General features: G+C 42.7%; 1 protein-coding gene across 2 annotated transcripts in view; it reads right to left on the bottom strand.

Moving 5' to 3' along the window:
• Window positions 1-18,713, bottom strand: part of ELP1 (elongator acetyltransferase complex subunit 1) — a 133,067-nt gene that overhangs the window by 3,956 nt on the left and 110,398 nt on the right. For both annotated transcript variants that reach the window (XM_040325453.1, XM_040325461.1), the window contains exons 28-34: window positions 18,227-18,428; window positions 13,262-13,323; window positions 11,225-11,287; window positions 9,118-9,178; window positions 7,495-7,608; window positions 4,382-4,493; window positions 4,171-4,298 (exon numbers count right to left, since the gene is read on the bottom strand). In XM_040325453.1, the coding sequence (XP_040181387.1) occupies window positions 4,171-4,298; window positions 4,382-4,493; window positions 7,495-7,608; window positions 9,118-9,178; window positions 11,225-11,287; window positions 13,262-13,323; window positions 18,227-18,428 (742 nt within the window). The remainder of the gene's footprint in view (window positions 1-4,170; window positions 4,299-4,381; window positions 4,494-7,494; window positions 7,609-9,117; window positions 9,179-11,224; window positions 11,288-13,261; window positions 13,324-18,226; window positions 18,429-18,713) is intronic.

Raw genomic sequence — 18,713 nt, 5'->3', positions numbered from 1 at the left:
GTTGTCTAATGAGGTACACCACCAACCAAGGTAATAAACACACATGTACCACTTTTAGTAAAAACAGCAAGCCAAAGTGTCTAGGGCAGCCTTTCTCAACCTTTTCAACACAGAGAACCCCTTGAAATAACTTTCCGGTTTCAGGGAACCCCTGCTAAAATGTAATATATCTACAGCTCATGATACATTAGTGTGATGGTCAGTAGAAAGAATGCCCCTTACACTTGCGGTCATTGAGAATTACCCCCCTACAAATAAAAAAACAAAACTATATGTTATTATATATAATAGCTTATGGAACCTCTAGCGTAACCCTAGTTAAAGCCGAGGTTCACCCAAAAGTGAACCTCCGCTTTTCGGAACCCTCCCCCCCTCCGGTGTCACATTTGACACCTTTCAGGGGGGAGGGGGTGCAGATACCCATATAAAACAGGTATTTGCACCACTTTCTGGTATAGACTCCTGCGGGAGTCCGGCCCCTCCGCATCACCCCCCCCCCCGTTGTGTTCTGGGAAACACTCGGCTCCCAGAACACAACGGGGACCAGTGGAAACGGCGCAGCGCGACTCGCGCATGCGCAGTAGGGAACCGGGCAGTGAAGCCGCAGCACTTAACTTCCCGATTCCCTTTACCGAGGATGGCGGCGAGGGACGCCCGAAAGCCGAGCTACCGCTCGGCGTCGCGGGCGACCTGGACAGGTAAGTGTCCATTTTTTAAAAGCCAGCAGATGCTGTATTTGTAGCTGCTGGCTTTTTAAAAAAAAAAATTCTGGTGAACCTCCGCTTTAAGAAACCCTGGTCTAGGGCAGTATTGACTAACTAGTTTCCAAACAATGCTTTGTTTTTTTCCACTCATTTATCAGTTTGCGAAGAGAAAGAATTGGCAGTAAGCCTACAATGTGCTACTGGGCATTACTGCTGTTAGCATACTGCAGGCATTTCTAACGAAAAGCAACACTTGGATCTTCAAACTTTAATTGGAAATAGCTGATCAGCAAGTCCCCTTCCCTAGTGCCTTTAAAGCCCAATCTCAGCCAAAACTTTAGATGGAGCAGGAAGAGTTAAGCCTCTGTCAGGTTTTAATTACAATCTGTATCTCTATTGGGAAGATTTCTTCAAAATTTCTTGCAAATACACATGTAAATATGCAGTTCAATGCAAATAAGCATGTATGTATGTATGTATGTATGCCAGTCCATATGCATGTACACAGTTCTATATCAACATGCAAAAAATGCATGTATGCCGATCATATGCATGTATGCAGTACAAAGCAAATATGAATGTATGCAGTTCAATGCAATTATACAGGTATGCATGCCATAATGTCATATTTATGCCCACCTGCACTTGGCCCCATACTAGTTTTTCAGGACTAGCCAAGCACATCCAACACATCCTAAATGCAACCTCTATGGCACTTCAATGCAGCCTAAATGTAAACTCGGATCAAATGCACGCTACCATGGAGACACAACTCCTTTAAGTGCACCAATACCTGTACAGAAAAAAGAGAGGGGGGAAGGTTGGGACTTTAGATGAGGTGCATATGTAGTGCCTGTACAGGGGTGTATTGACCAACAGTTGTACAAGCCCCCCGGATTAGGCAAGTACAGCAAAACCTTGAAATGTTAAGCATAATTCGTTCCAGAAACATGCTTGTAATCCAAAGCACTTATATATAAAATCATTTTTTTTACAGGGTATAAAAGAGAAGAGAGGCGCCTCTAAGTGTAGAAATAAGTTGCTAAATGTTGTACCTTCATTAAATGTAACCATATTGCTACACTTAGAGGCTCCTCTCTTCTCTTTTATACTCAGTTGTGACATGACGCTACTCTTATATCAAGACATCGCTTGTATATCAAGGCAAAATGTATTAAAATATTTAGCTCATCTTGCAAAATGCTCTCAAACCAAGGTTTTACTGTATACTTTTATGCAAATTATTTACCAATACAGTATATAAATGGTGCTGTCTGGTCTCCCAGCTCTCCCATAGGTAGTACGCATACCTCATTATAAAGCCATAGACTTCAAACATAAAAAATGACCGCCTTTCTACTGCCTGCCTACACTGCACAAGAATAGGCTATACCGAACAAGCCTGCACCCCCCCTAGTGGCTGGATGAGAAAACTGCAGCCCAATACTCCAACACACAGAGCACAACCTGGCCAGACCACACAGCATACTGCCCCAGTGGCCACTGGGAAAATAACCAGATCACGTTTTTTTTTAACTGCAAATGCAAACTTACCATTCCCACCACAAGACACTGAATCATAACAGGAGTCCAACCTTCACCCGAGCTCTGCTATAAAACACCTTCAAGCACTCAGCCCCCCTTAAACTGGGGTCCACTCCCCTGGACCTGTATAGCACCCTGCTGGAAAGAACAAACACTGCACAGGGTTCCATTACACAGGGTCCAGCACTGTAAAGGCCCATACACATGATCAGACTTTTTGACAACAACGGTCCGACGGACGTGTTTTATCGGACAATCCGACTGTCTGTATGCTCCATCGGACAATTGTTTTCGGTTTTTCAATGGACAAATGTTCGCTGTGAATGCTCTCAAACTTTCCGACAACAAATGTCCCATGGAGGATCATCCGATCGTGTGTACACAAGTCCATCGGACTAAAATCCAAAGTTCAAACACGCATGCTCAGAACAAATGCTAAACATCAGACAACAATAGCAGAAGTTGCCCAAAGGGTGGTGGTAAAGAGCTGAAAAAGTTCTGCTGTGTATGCAGAACATGTCTTCGGACAAAAATCCACAGGCAAACCTCAAAGATTCTTCTCTCATATTCACCGAGGCTGGGGTACCATCCATTTTGGCAGACAGCTTTTCAAATGGATCCGATTGAAGTCCATGATTCTCAGTAGAACCATTTCGGACATCCAAGAGCACATATAGCACATCAGTGACCACCACCTTACAGACACTGGTGAAAAAACAGAGGTACTTCCTGTATAGAAGGGGTTGTATAGGGGGCAGGGCCATCTTTAATATTGATTGGACCCTGGGAAAACATTTTCTTGGGGTCCCCCATGCAATTTCACCCTCCCATCATTACACAGGACTCCCTCCCCTCATACTACCCACATCACTACATAGGACCCCCATTCCCCATACTATCCCCATAATTACAGGACCTCCCTGGAGGGTGGAGAAGCAGGGAGGGGGTTATTGCTGAGGGTGGAGAAGCAGGTAGGGGGTTATTGCTGAGGCTGGACAGGCAGAGAGAGGGCTTATTGTTGAGGGTGGGGAGGGGGTTATTGCTGAGGCTGGACAGGCAGGGAGGGAGGGGGGTTATTGTTGAGGGTGGGGGTTGTTGTTGAGGACGGAGAAGCGGGGAGGGGGGTTATTGTTGAGCCTACAGCTGTCAATCACTGCTCTGCACTACATAACCCAGCAGCCCTGCCTTACCCCCTCTAAGAAGTTCTGACGCAGCAGCCAATCAACAGCTCAGGGTAAGACAAAGTGTCTCAGAGGGAGACAATCTACTCACTGTGCAGAGCGATGTCAGCCGCCCTCAGAGGAGGGATGGGAGGGTCAGAATGCAGCACATGGCTGGGAAAGAGACTCAGTCCACTCAGACTGAGCTAAGGGGGAGGGGTGGGCCAATTGAAGAGGCCCTGCGGGGACATGACTTAACCCCACGCCGAGCTGGATAGAATGGGGGAGAAAACGAATCCACTTGACTTATCAGTGTTTGGGGCTCTACAACAATGAATGGGCCCTGGACAGATGCCCCATTTGCCCTGTGTTAAAGACGGCACTGATAGGAGTAGAACTTCCTGTTTGATTAATCTGCCAGTGTCCTTTCACCTATAGGTGGCGCATAACTTAGATAGTAATGATTATAACCTGCTCTGTGTCCTGTGATGTACAATAAAGAAATGAGCTTTAGGAAAGCAGAACATTTTATAACAGATTTAAGCAATTTTAGTCAAAGCCCATGGAAACAAGCCGTGTGATGCTGCAGCTTTTCTTATATGGCAGGTACTGAAGGCAAGACATTAATGTGAATTTCGATATATTAAGCTAATCACGAAAAAGAGGCTTGCGGAGCTTTTTTGCATTCAGGATCAACCTCCACTGCCTAATGAACTGTCTAATTATAAAATTTCAAACAAAATATGGGTGCATACACTCACTTTTCATTTTATCCACTGTGCGGAGAATTTCTCCAAGTGCCTCTACTAAAGCCACATCTTCTAGGGGACTTCCTTCTTTTAGGCTGTGCTTTTTCCGTTCTGCTTTTCGACGGTTTTTCGAAGTTCTTCTACATGCGAAACAATTAGGTCTCAAGTTACAACACTTTCGAAGTGTGTAAAAACGTTATGCCTATCGTAAACAGCCACTTACGAGGAGATTCTGGAATTACTGTGAGAATATTTTCCACTCATGTCACTTGTAGTCATGATGCTGCTCGTGTCAGAAAACAGATCTGAATCTAGACCTCCAGGGATCTCATCGTCTAGAAGGGGAAGAAAAAGAAAACAATTTTACTGATCAGAAATGTGTTAATATCTTACTATATCTCACAACTGTGCCCAATAAAAGACAGTATACTGTGAATGAGAGGAACTTAAAGTGGTTGTACACCTCATACATGAAATATGAACAAAGCAAATCATTCTATAGTATGTACTTGTCTCAATAACAGCACAAAGTGTAATTTCTGTCTGCTGCTTCGCTCCTCTGCCATGAGCAATATTCTCTTATAACAAGATTTCCTGACACCAAAAGAAAAAAGGTGACAGAGGAGGCATCTCAAGTGGATTGACAGCCTCAGGTCAAATCGCATTTCAAAATCGGAGCCTACTGTCAACAATAGTCCCAATCGGTGTTCTATTTTAAAGTGCAATTAAATTAAATTTGTACTAAAGAGTTATAACTACAGTACAATTGTCCAGCAAAAGAACCTCAGGAGACAGAACTCTGCCTTTATACGCTTAGATTTGAAAGAATAATAGGTTGCATTGCTAGATTAATATACAATCTTCATATAAAGTTATTGGGCTGCAACTGATATTAATATTTACCGAGAAACATTTCTGCTTACTACAGAGAAATTAAGTAATCAGCTAGCTCAGTGTTATATTTACCATCTGGAGTAGAGTTACTGGAGTCTAAATTTGGATGTCACAAAACACTGAGTGGCTGCATAGTCTGATATGTGTAGCATAAATGGTGAATTCACAACCTGTCTGGCCAGGGGGCTTTTGCCATTATGACCAATGAAACTCATCGGGTTTCAAGGCAAGATGTAAGTCAGTCCCTGATAAATAATGGGCAATCCTGAGACTACAAGACCTGAGGCTGCTGTTTCTGTAACCTGTCATCTGTTATAAGTTAGGCAACTTATTTTTCATTCTTTTTAAGCGAGTGTCTGTTCTTTCAATGGATCTATGTCAAGACTCCAATATGTTTATGAAACAGATGGTGATACAACACAATAAATTCAGAAAATCCCCTGAGCAAACAGGTACATGATCCACAGCCATACAAAGGAACCAATAAAGTCCAGATATATGATCTGCAATTCTGTATATTGTTCGTACAAATATTCACATTATACCTACTCCACACTAACACAACCTTAGTACAGCAAGTTGATGCATTTCAGCCTCAGTTGGTCTTAGTCATAACAATGACTAAGGCCAACTGAGGCTGAAATGCGTCAACTAGCTGCACTAAGGTTGCGTTACTGTGAAGTAGTTAAAAAAGTGAAGATCATCTATCTGGACTTTATTGATGCAGCTTTGTCGAGAGATTTAAATTGCAAATATAATTCGTTTGCTGGGGGTCGCTGCAAGCGAACTGAGGATGAAAACTGCCAGGCAATTGGAGATCACACTTCAAGATCTAATCACTGAAATAATGGTTTAAGAGCCAAGCATTACAGTGGTAGCAGTGATGAGATTCTTTATTTCAAGTCATGAGAGAAAGCGACAAGCGCTACAGGGATAGAAACAAGTAAGTGAAGCACAAAAGGCAAGCAGTATAAAAAGTGTTTATGTGCTCCTTGTCAGAACATAAAGCAAAAAAGTATCAGTGAAGAAAATGACTTAATATTTGTATGGTTGTCTAAGGAGGCGAGTTATTAACCACTTCCCGACCGCCGCATGTATATGTACGTCCACAATATGGCACGTACAGGCAAATGGGCGTACATGTACGTCCTTGCCTTTCCGCGGGTCCGATCGGGACCCCCCCCCCCCCCGCTACATGCGGCGGTCAGGTTCCCTCGGGGAGCGATCCGGGACGACGGCGCGGCTATTTGTTTTTAGCTGCACGGTCGCGATCGCTCCCCAGAGCTGAAGAACGGGGAGAGCCGTGTGTAAACACGGCTTCCCCGTGCTTCACTGTGGCGGCGTATCGATCGAGTGATCCCTTATATAAGGGAGACTCGATCGATGACGTTAGTCCTACAGCCACACCCCCCTACAGTTGTAAACACACACTAGGTGAACCCTAACTCCTACAGCGCCCCCTGTGGTTAACTCCCAAACTGCAACTGTCATTTTCACAATAAACAATGCAATTTAAATGCATTTTTTGCTGTGAAAATGACAATGGTCCCAAAAATGTGTCAAAATTGTCCGAAGTGTCCGCCATAATGTCGAGGTCATGAAAAAATTTGCTGATCGCCGCCATTAGTAGTAAAAAAAAAATAATTAATAAAAATGCAATAAAACTATCCCCTATTTAGTAAACGCTATAAATTTTGCGCAAACCAATCGATAAACGCTTATTGCGATTTTTTTTTACTAAAAATAGGTCGAAGAATACGTATCGGCCTTAACTGAGGGGAAAAAAAATGTTATATATGTTTTTGGGGGATATTTATTATAACAAAAAGTTAAAAATAATGCATTTTTTTTAAAAAATTTCGCTTTATTTTTGTTTATAGCGCAAAAAATAAAAAACGCAGAGGTGATCAAATACCACCAAAAGAAAGCTCTATTTGTGGGGAAAAAAGGACGCCAATTTTGTTTGGGAGCCACGTCGCACAATTGTCAGTTAAAGCGACGCAGTGCCGAATCGCAAAACCTGGCCTGGGCATTAAGCCGCCTAAAGGTCCGGGGCTTAAGTGGTTAAGGTGCTCTTGAAGATTTAAGGGCTTATTCACACCAGATGCTGTTGAAAGCATTTTTGATTGCACTCCAAACTGAATAGACAGTCCAAAATCCAGGTTAACCTATGGGCATAGTTCACACTATTACAGTGCAGTGAAAAAAAGTATAGTGTGCTGCCCTATTCTGCACTGCAGATGCACAGAAATGCATGAAAATGCACTGCAATGCAGTACAGTGCACCTAAAAGGCCAAAGACAGAGTGCCCAAGCTTGGGAAAAAATGCGCCTCAAATGCATATCACTGCAAATGCAAAGACGTGCAGTTTCTGGTGTGAATGGGCCCAAAAAGACTATATATATGTGTGTGAGTGTATACAAAATAATTCACGTTAAATACCCAGCAAGCCTTGTCGAGCTTTCTCCTTCAGTTCTCGTACAACAGACAGGCGCTGTTTGTGTCGAGCAAATGTTGTTTTCTGGCTGTCCAGGAATACCATGTGACTCTTCTGAGCTGAGAAAACAATAAATGATTATTTCAATAAACAGTTAAGGATAAAATCATATCCAGGCATTAACATTAAAACGTTTTCAACATAACCAGTTCCACTCTAGAGCGGCGATTTCATTTTTCCACACATGTAAAAAAAAATTGAATTTTTGGCTATAAATACGCAAAAAAAAAAACTCAGAACATTATATAGTTTTCAGAAAAAGCAGAGGCCCTGTAGAATAAAAAGATAATTGGCTGCATTTGTTTTTATCACAATATTTGCGCACATTTACAGGAAAAAAAATATAATAAAATAAATTTTAGTGCAAACACACAATATAATACCCAATTGTTTGTTAAAACATAAAAGAAGGTGTTACGTTGAGTAAATAAGTACCGTACTAAATATGTCAAGTTCTAAAATTGCGTGTGCTTGTGTTATCATGAAATAGATGGTACCCAAAAATCTCCCTAGGTGATGCTTAAAAACCTTTACTTCTTATCAGTTTAGAGATAACTGTGATTTATGGCCTTAGAATAAATGCTCTCACTCCATTCATGGCGATACCTCACGTGCGGTGTAATTGCGGTTTACATACAGATGTGCACCCTGTGCATGCGTTTGCAGCTATGTGCAAGGGAATAGGGGTTACATTTATTTATATAAAAACTTAGAATTTAACTTTATTGCAATCACAAGAGGGTTAAAAAGCCACCCATGTAAAAAAATTGGGCAGGTGACAGGTACCCTTTATCAAGACATTAGGGGTCTATCAGTCCCCCCAATGTCTTCCCTGCCCTTCACAGCAGCTATTCAAGTACAGATCATGCTGGGCTGCAAATGTAAAGGGACGTACAGGTACTCCCATTTGCCTGCCCGTGCCATTGTGTCGACGTATATGTGTGTGTGGCGGTCGGCAAGTAGTTAAAGCCATTAGCTTTAATTTACGTAATCCTAACAGCACCTTTTGTTGGACAGTTTTACAGACTAAGGCTTAAAGTACACGGGACGTGTACTATTTAACTTGACAGATATTAACCAATGTTTTGCCGCGCTTACATGCCGTGTTTGTGTTTGGAAGCATTTTTTTCCCTTCGCATTAAAAAATTAAAAACGCCTGTAAACAAAACGCGGCTAAACGCGGGTTAGCGCGTTTACCATTTCAAATGCCTCTGAAATTCTGTCCTGAACGCATTTTTTTGCTTTCCAAAAAAATGCTTCTAAACTCAACTGCCTAGAAACAACTATAATCGACCCTGTGTACATGTACTAATAAGATAACAGAGGAGAGTTCAGGGGCAGCTGAAAAAACCCACCAAACTTCTCCTAAACGTCCATTTACCAGCAGCAGTGTACACGAGGCCTGACACTCCTGCTCTGAGAGGGAGAAAACAGAATACAGTGGAGATTCAGTTAGTAAAGATGACTGCCAGTGACAGAATGTCTTTAAAAAAACAGGCAAAGACCATTTTTTTTATTAAACTGTTAAAAGGATGCTCAGGTATGTATTATTCATAGAATGCATTTACCTTCAGTTATTGCAGGCTTCACATTTGTTTCTATTATATCGAGACGTTTGTATTTGTGTATCTAAGGGTTAAAAAAAAAAAAAGTCACATTATCTAGTTTAACCTTTAGTTACTACAATGCCCTTGCATTACAAAGAAGTCCTTTTACCACATAGTTTAAAGCAGAACTTCATTCTCTCAATCAACAGTTACCATTTTTTAGTTCTTATACTGCTAGCATTAGTAAATAGATAGGAAAGTATATCAGATTTACTTTTTTTTCCACATTTCTTCAGTTACTTCCTGCATTCCGTGCCTATGCAAATGATGTCATACATCCCAGGAGTCTTCAGGAGAAGAGAAGGAGCTTTCTCAGCTAACACACCTTTCTGCATGCATGCACAAGCTAAGAGCAGATGGATTCCAGGAAATAAATGCTACATGAATCATCTGCCCTTACTCAAGATGGCCACAGCCATCTAGGGGTGTTTTTCAAAGTGTTTTTCAAAGTGATTTCTCATAAAAATAAAGCATGGAGACATGCATGGGTGGGTTAGTATGCTTTAAATATTAAAGAGTTAATAGTGTTTTTGGTTTGTGGCGCTCAGATGCAGTGTAGTTACACTTTAATGTTGGTAATGTTGGTTGCTTAGGCACACAATAGCATGGACCTAACGGAATTCATTGCCTTTAGAATTACCTTGGGAAAAAATATGCACAACCTACACAGAGATGCATGGCTGTGTCACTTTATAAAGTCCGCTTTGCACCAACTTTGCGCACAGTTGTAAATGCCCATGGAGAGAATCAAACCCTAACTTAATACAGTAAAACCTTGGTTTGAGAGTAACTTGGTTTGAGAGCGTTTTGCAAGACAAGCAAAATGTTTTAATAAATTTTGCCTTGATATACAAGCGATGTCTTGATATAAGAGTAGCGTCATGTCACAACTGAGTATAAAAGAGAAGAGAGGAGCCTCTAAGGCCTTGTACACATGATCAGTCCAAACTGATGAAAACGGACTAAAGGCTGAAGGTCTGACGTGCCTACACACCATCAGTTCAAAATCCGATCGAGTCCAACGCGGTGACGTAAAACACAACGACGTGCTAAAAAAAACGAAGTTCAATGCTTCCAAGCATGCGTCGACTTGATTCTGAGCATGCGCGGGTTTTAAACCGATGCTTTTGCATACTAACTATCGGTTTTGACCGATCGGTCATCAGTCCGATTTTAAAGCAAGTTTAAAAACTTTGGTCTGAAGGACAAAAGTCTGATGGGCCGTACACACGGTAGGTTTGGACTGATGAAACTGAACTTCAGTCCGTTTTCATCAGTTTGGACTGATCGTGTGTACAAGGCCTTAGTGTAGCAATATGGTTACACTGTATACCTAAAGCAGAAACTATGAGGGGTCAGGGTCCCACCTTAGTTTTTCTCACAGCAGGTTTTAACCTCAATATTGGCTCTGGATTCATAGTTACATAGTTAGTCATGTTGAAAAAAGACACAAGTCCATCTAGTTAAAAAAAAAAAGAAAAAAGAAAACCTAGACTTCTATGGATGCTTTGGAGATGCTTTGAAGCACCAGAAAAGCGTCATGTGGTATATTTGAGGCAAACACAACATTTAAAGAGGACTGTAAGGTCACCATGTTATTTAGTGACAGTTGCTTAGATTGGCATTCAGAGTGCTTTAAAAAAGCGTGTCCAATGTCACATTTTGAAGGAAGAGTAAAAGAGCCCTTACAATAAAAAAAGTTGTAAGAATACTGCACATCTGGATACCTGGCATATTTGTATAATATAAAAGACTAAATACACCACTTGATGATGTCCTCTATGGTTCTCAGAATCAAATCATATACCTGAGTCAATGAAACCAACAAGGCAGCAGAGTAGTAATTTATTTGTTACAGACAACCATAGACAGTAAGAATCTTGGCCTGTTTAGTAGGAAGTGGCTGAAATTCGAACCATGTATGGGCAGGCTGAACATGCCCAAGTTGATCAACTTGGGTACAACCAGCCTTCCGGATTTTACATGGGATTATTGTAGAAAAGACACTCGCTCCGTCTATGGCCGACATTCTATAATTTCAACAATTCATCTATTTAAAAATTCCTACCAGTCGCAAGGCCTCGTCCCAGAAGGCTCCTTCCAACAGCAATAGAATTGCTTCTTCATAATCCTGGAAATAAATACAGCATTAACAGAAAGCAGCAACTATTGCACTGTTCAAAAAAAAAAAAAAAAAAAAAAAAAAAGCTTGTGAAACCTCTCAATGTACACCATTTATTTTTTAGATAACAGGGAGTTGGGTAAACTGAACTACATGTACAATAACTGCCTTTGTTGATGTTTTTTTTTATGTCAGGCATGGTTTGCATTCCCTTACAAACCTACAGGAGTGCAAAACCCTCATGAAGCAGGTGCACTGCAGGCGAGAAGGAGGTGCACTGCAGGCGAGAAGGAGGTGCACTGCAGGCGAGAAGGAGGTGCACTGCAGGCGAGAAGGAGGTGCACTGCAGGCGAGAAGGAGGTGCACTGCAGGCGAGAAGGAGGTGGACTGCAGGCGAGAAGGAGGTGGACTGCAGGCGAGAAGGAGGTGGACTGCAGGCGAGAAGGAGGTGGACTGCAGGCGAGAAGGAGGTGGACTGCAGGCGAGAAGGAGGTGGACAGCAGGCGAGAAGGAGGTGGACAGCAGGCGAGAAGGAGGTGGACAGCAGGCGAGAAGGAGGTGGACAGCAGGCGAGGAGGAGGAGGACTGCAGGCGAGAAGGAGGAGGACTGCAGGCGAGAAGGAGGTGGACTGCAGGCGAGAAGGAGGTGGACTGCAGGCGAGAAGGAGGTGGACTGCAGGCGAGAAGGAGGTGGACTGCAGGCGAGAAGGAGGTGGACTGCAGGCGAGAAGGAGGTGGACTGCAGGCGAGAAGGAGGTGGACTGCAGGCGAGAAGCAGGCGAGAAGGAGGTGGACTGCAGGCGAGAAGCAGGCGAGAAGGAGGTGGACTGCAGGCGAGAAGGAGGTGGACTGCAGGCGAGAAGGAGGTGGACTGCAGGCGAGAAGGAGGTGGACAGCAGGCGAGAAGGAGGTGGACAGCAGGCGAGAAGGAGGTGGACAGCAGGCGAGAAGGAGGTGGACAGCAGGCGAGAAGGAGGTGGACAGCAGGCGAGAAGGAGGTGGACAGCAGGCGAGAAGGAGGTGGACAGCAGGCGAGAAGGAGGTGGACAGCAGGCGAGAAGGAGGTGGACAGCAGGCGAGAAGGAGGTGGACAGCAGGCGAGAAGGAGGTGGACAGCAGGCGAGAAGGAGGTGGACAGCAGGCGAGAAGGAGGTGGACAGCAGGCGAGAAGGAGGTGGACAGCAGGCGAGAAGGAGGTGGACAGCAGGCGAGAAGGAGGTGGACAGCAGGCGAGAAGGAGGTGGACAGCAGGCGAGAAGGAGGTGGACAGCAGGCGAGAAGGAGGTGGACAGCAGGCGAGAAGGAGGTGGACCGCAGGCGAGAAGGAGGTGGACCGCAGGCGAGAAGGAGGTGGACCGCAGGCGAGAAGGAGGTGGACCGCAGGCGAGAAGGAGGTGGACCGCAGGCGAGAAGGAGGTGGACCGCAAGTCAAATGCACCTGCATCTCAATCTAATTTCAGCAATACAATCCCAAAGCCCTTCAACACAAGCCCTAAAGCTTCCTAAACCAACAGCTACATGAAAAAGGGAACATTATAATCAAGAACTGTATCTATTGTTACCCACCGAGACAAATCTAACTGGCTTTTAAAAGAAATAATCTTTGCAAATAGAAGTCATAAATGATCCCCACCATACACCATAAATAAAAAAATCCCAAACATCTACTACTACCTTGCAAAACCACAATATCACTAATTTTATACATACATACATATACACACAATATATATATATATATATATATATATATATATATATATATATATATATATATATATATATATATATATATATATATATACACACACAATATATATATATATATATATATATATATATATATATATATATATATATATATATATATATATATATATATATATATATATATATATATATATATATATATAATTTTCACACCTTTTCAATGCCAGATATAGAAAAACATTTATTCTTTTGTCCAAAAAAAACAGACTATACCTCAGCATACTGTTCCAAAAGTAATGCTGCAATTTCATGCTTCCGCTGCTCTACCAGTTTGCCTGGATGGAAACAAAAAAACAACTGAATTATGTACAGGACCATATGCAGTAAACTACTTTATCCACTTGACCTGCAGAAGATTAACCCCCCTCCCATGACCAGGCCATTTTTTGCAGTTACTTTAACTGACAATTGTGCATCATGTAACACTGTACATAAATTTAATCTATTTTTTCCCCACAAATAGAGCTTTCTTTTGGTTGCACATGATCACAACTGTGGTTTTTTTTTTGCGCTATGAACACAAATACTTGCTGCAATAAAACATATCCAAAGAAAAATACCAAATTCTTCATAAATTTAGGCCAATATGCATTCTGCTACATATTTTTGGTAAAAAAATAAAAATACCAATAAGCGTATATTGATTGGTTTGCAAAAAAGTTATAGCGTCTACAAACTATGTTATATAACACCTTTAGCGCAACTAATAGGAATAGAGGCATGTGTATTGCTGCTATGCAACCCACTATTTATTAATGTTTCTTTCGGTTTTCTTTTCGGTTAGGAGAACCCATCTGGGTCTGTATCAGTAGACAATCACCGGCCATATAACATACTATCATGCAGTGGCGGCCCGTCCATTAGGGGCACCCGAGTGCCACCCCAATGCTCTATCCACAGCCGCCACCCCCATGCTCTATCCATGCCCACCACCCCCTATTTATGCATCCGGCCCCTTTCAGGAATTACAGCAAGTTTTTTTTTTTTAAGCACCTGATTAGAGCCAAAAGCTAGGCTTTAAAATATGGTGGGCTCCTGGTGTAGAGCATTGTGCTACGAGCCCACCCAGATGTTACAACAGCAAATGAATATTCACTATTGAAACACCCCACACGGTCAATCAAAAGCAGATCCAAGACCAGTTTTCCAATTTGCCGAAAAGATAAGAGTCCCAATTAGCCGCAGAGGAAACAGAAACTGCCCACCATAGATGGGGTAGGTGCACCAGACCTGACCAACCGAAGGTGGGGGGGTTGTTGGTACTGTTTGCCTCCCCCCCAAAAAATTACCACTGGCCGCCACTGCTATGATGTAGCCTTTAGCCCATGTCCCACACCCTAAGTTTAATCTTCCAGCTCAATCCCATGTGGTCTCCTTTAGGCTGGCTGCTTGTCTCATACCCGGGAGCTACGATGCACTCTGGGCGCCCTCCCCTCTCTCTCCTTTTTGAGTTGAGGGATTGGGCGAACCTGTCCCTCTGCACATTGGCGCCACATCCCACCCAGCACACATGGCGTCGGTCTCCTGGGCGTCATGGTGGCATCTCCATCCTATTAGCCAATTCATGGGAGCGGTGTTTGGCCCCAAATTGCGGGCGGCAGCAACCGCTCTGGCGAGGACGCCACTTCTCATTTTTCACGCCAGTGTGACGCTGTGGGTGGGGCCCTGGGTTGAGCCAGACGCATTTAGTGTCCCCACTGAGGTTGGTTTATCCTGCTGGCTGTTTTTTCTGGGCCCATCACACAACATATGTGGACCATAATCCCATTGGGACTTATGCCCCGTACACACCATCACTTTATGTGATGAAAAAAAATGACGTTTTTAAAAACGTCACTTTAATTGACCGTGTGTGGGGGAAAACGTCATTTTATGTCTTCTAAAAAACGACCAAAAAAAATTGAAGCATGCTTCGATTTTATGTGTCGTTTTTCAAAACGTCAACTTTTACTTCACAGAAATTGACCGTGTGTAGCAAAAAACGTCGTTTAAAACGACGTTTTTTCACCCGCGCATGCCCAGAAGCTACTTATGAAGCAAGCTTCAATGGAAAAAGTGGTGAGAACGTAACCTCGCTTTGCTAGAACATTGTGAGAAAAACGATGGTGTGTAGGCAACTTCATCTTTACTTCACAGAAAATGTCGTTTTTTTTCATCACATAAAGTGATGGTGTGTACGGGGCATAAGGCTTAAAGAGGAAGTAAACCCTGATGGGGTTTACTTCCTCTATCTTTCCCTGCAAAGGTAAAGCATAATGGGCTACTAGGCATCGAATAGCAGCCCATTATGTGACACTTACCAGCAGTAGAAGCCTGCTATGTCACCGTCTTCCATGCTGGCAGCAAGCATCCATCTTCACCCCTCTTCTTCCGGGGGCAGCGAACTCTGGCTCTCTGACTGGCCAGAGTCAAGTGACGTCACTCCCTCGCGAATGCGCTCGGGAGCTGCTTTTCACGGCATGACCCCGGCTTGAAACGGCAATAGCGTGCCCTTTCAAGTCGTCGCCTGGGGAAATTACAAATATCTCTGAGACCGTGTAGGTCTCTGAGATATTGCAAGCACCTACAGGTAAGCCTTAATCTAAGCTTACCTGTAGGTGTAACTTGTCCAAGGGTTTACAACCACTTTAATGTACACGGGACGTTTTAAAACCTCTCCTAAATGATTTAACTTAACAGAGACTAACCCACATTTAAAAACATCTGTTTTGTTTGCATGCTGCGTTTACCTATAAACAACCCTGTGTACGTGTACTGATAAGATAACATAGAAGAGAGTTCAATCGCTTCTGAAAAAAACATCCAACTGCTCCTAAACGTCTGTTTACCAGCAGCAGTGTACATGATGCCTTACAAGGTAACCATGCACTTATAGCGTTCTTCCTAGTCACATATTTATCTTTAGGCTGTTCAATGCTCGTTCCCATTTTGGGAAACTGCATTGTGATTTCCATACAATTATTTCATTACTATCCCTGCCTTTTTCTTTGTTCCCCTTCCAGCTCCCAGGACAGACACCCTTGATTAGCCCTCTGCCTTCAGTACCGAATGGTAGGACCTAGAGCCAATTTATATGCAAGTACCATAGGGATGGACTATTTCCACTCTTATCCACCTGTCTTGTTCCTTTTCAATAGGACCCAATAATGGACTATACTGGTCTCTTTATATATCTTTTGCAGACACATTTTATGCATTCGCTCCTGAGGAAGTGGAATAGGTCCACGACGCGCGTCAAGCAATTCTAGATGCATATATGTTTTCAAGATACGATGTATACATTTTATTGATATTTTACTTCAGATCCTACCATGTAATTTTTGTTTTTCATGATCATCCCAAAGTATGAAGCAAGATTGGTTTTCAATATTTTATATTGCCAATATCTCTGTATAAATGTATCATTTGTATGTACATGAAATTGTTTTTTTACGTCTGTATGTACAAGGTGTTATAACATGAGACGAGTACATGCTGAATAAATATGTCAAGAGGTTTACCATTGTTGTTGGTCTTCATGAGCCCAATTCAAAGTTCTAAACCCTCCTTTGTATTCATAACTATGGTATACATACTGGAATTTTTATTGATTTGTTTTTTATACTAGTAATGGTAGTGATCAGCGATTTATAATGGGACTGTGATACTGCTGTGAACAATCTGGCACTAACTGACACTTTGTGGGAAACAGTGACACTAATACAGTGATCAGTGCTAAAAATATACACAGTTAGCCATATTCAGGTATAGATACGCCGTCGTAACTCTGAATCCGCGCCGTCCTACATTTAAGCGTATGCTCAAACTGAGATACGCTTAAATGTTGCTAAGATACGGGCGGCGTAAGTCTTCCTACGCCGTCTTATCTTAGCTGTCCATTTACGCTGGCCGCTAGGGGCGTGTACGCTGATTTACGCCTAGAATATGTAAATCAGCGAGATACGCCTATTCACGAACGTACGCTCGCCCGTCGCAGTAAAGATACGCCGTTTACGTAAGGCGTTTTCAGGCGTAAAGATAAACCACCAAAAAGATAGCGCAGCCAATGTTAAGTATGGACGATGGAACCGCCATCGAATTTCACGTCGTTTGCGTAAGTCGATTCATAATAGGGCTGGGGGTAGGTTACGTTCACGTCGAAAGCATTGACTATTTGCGACGTGATTTGAAGCATGCGCACTGGGATATGACCGCGGACGGCGCATGCACCGTTCGTTCAAAACGTCATTTACGTGGGGTCATGCTTTATTTCCATAAAACACGCCCACCTCTTCACAATTTGAATTAGGCGCGCTTACGCCGGCACATTTACGATACGCCGCCGTAACTTAGGACGCAAGTGCTTTGTGAATACAGCACTTGCCTCTCTAACCTGCGGCGGCGTAACGTAAATTACATACGCTACGCCCGCACATCTTTAAGCCGCCGTACGTGAATCTGGCCAAGTCACTATAGTAATGCCACTGACTGGCTAGGGGTTAAACATCTACGCAATAAAAGTGTTAAATGTATGCCAACGAGTGTTTTTGTGTACACAGTGTGCTGCTTTTACTGAGGAATGCTTTGCAGGGAAACAAAATTCAGCACACCCCCGCAGAGAGGATGAAGGTCTGACTTGTTTACACAGGCAGAGCTCTGTTCAGTGTGTCTCCTCTGCGATCAGTGGGTGCCAGTGGTCATCCATTGGCCAGCACCCGCTGATTGGCTTTTGCTATGACTAATCACAGCAGAAGCGGTACACGTGCCACCTATGCGGGAGTGCAGAATCAAGTAAATATACGTGATTCTGCACAGAACATCCACCCTGGAGCAGTAAATCTGCTATAGGGTGGTTATATGATATGTGCTATACAAACTTCCACTCTTTTGATAACGTTTTGATAAGAGTTCACACGATGTTGCTATGTAATTGCAGGCACCTTCCACATTTGGTTTATCATGGTTTCCACATCATTTTATTTGTGAATTTCCCCACATCTACAAATGTTTGCATGAACACAGCTTTTTCTAATCTTAGTAAATCCATAAGTATTTATATAGAGTTACTAAAAGGTACGTATTTCGGAAAACTAAACCGCAGCAAACAGTAAAAAATGTGATTGAGCATGTAGGTTTATGTACACCTTCAGCATAGATTTACTTATAAGACTCTCCCATTAGAGAAGGGCAATAACTCACTTGCCACACTCCGAGCTAAGGAAGCCATTTTGTCCTCTGGGTACTGCAGCTGGGAAGCTATGCACAGTATCTGCTGCCAGCTACTACATGCAACAAAAGCATCAAGAGATTTCTCCAAACTTCCACAACGAGCAAAGATGAGACCAGCTTGTTCATATTGATGTTTTGAAAATAAATGATCCCCATAAGCATCATTGATGGACTGAAAAACACAATTTATGTAATTAGAAAACAATAAAAGAAATGCATTATACATTTTGCAGTAGAGCACAGATGTGGAGCATACAGTAAATCACAGGAAGTTTTGTGGAAGATTAGGCTTAAAGTGACACTAAATAATATGCTTATTCTCCTAAAATCATCCATACACTTTAAAAGTAGACCGGTCATGAGCGAAATACAGGACTGCCGAAGTTGACTTATTGCTGAAAATGATATTACACTGGCACTCTAGCTTCAATGTTTTCAGTGATATACTGTCTTTGAA

Source organism: Rana temporaria, chromosome 1 (assembly GCF_905171775.1).
Source record: "Rana temporaria chromosome 1, aRanTem1.1, whole genome shotgun sequence".
NCBI lineage: Eukaryota > Metazoa > Chordata > Amphibia > Anura > Ranidae > Rana > Rana temporaria.
The sequence above is the reverse complement of the archived record's forward strand: the minus strand, read 5'-3'. Positions and strand labels throughout refer to the sequence as shown.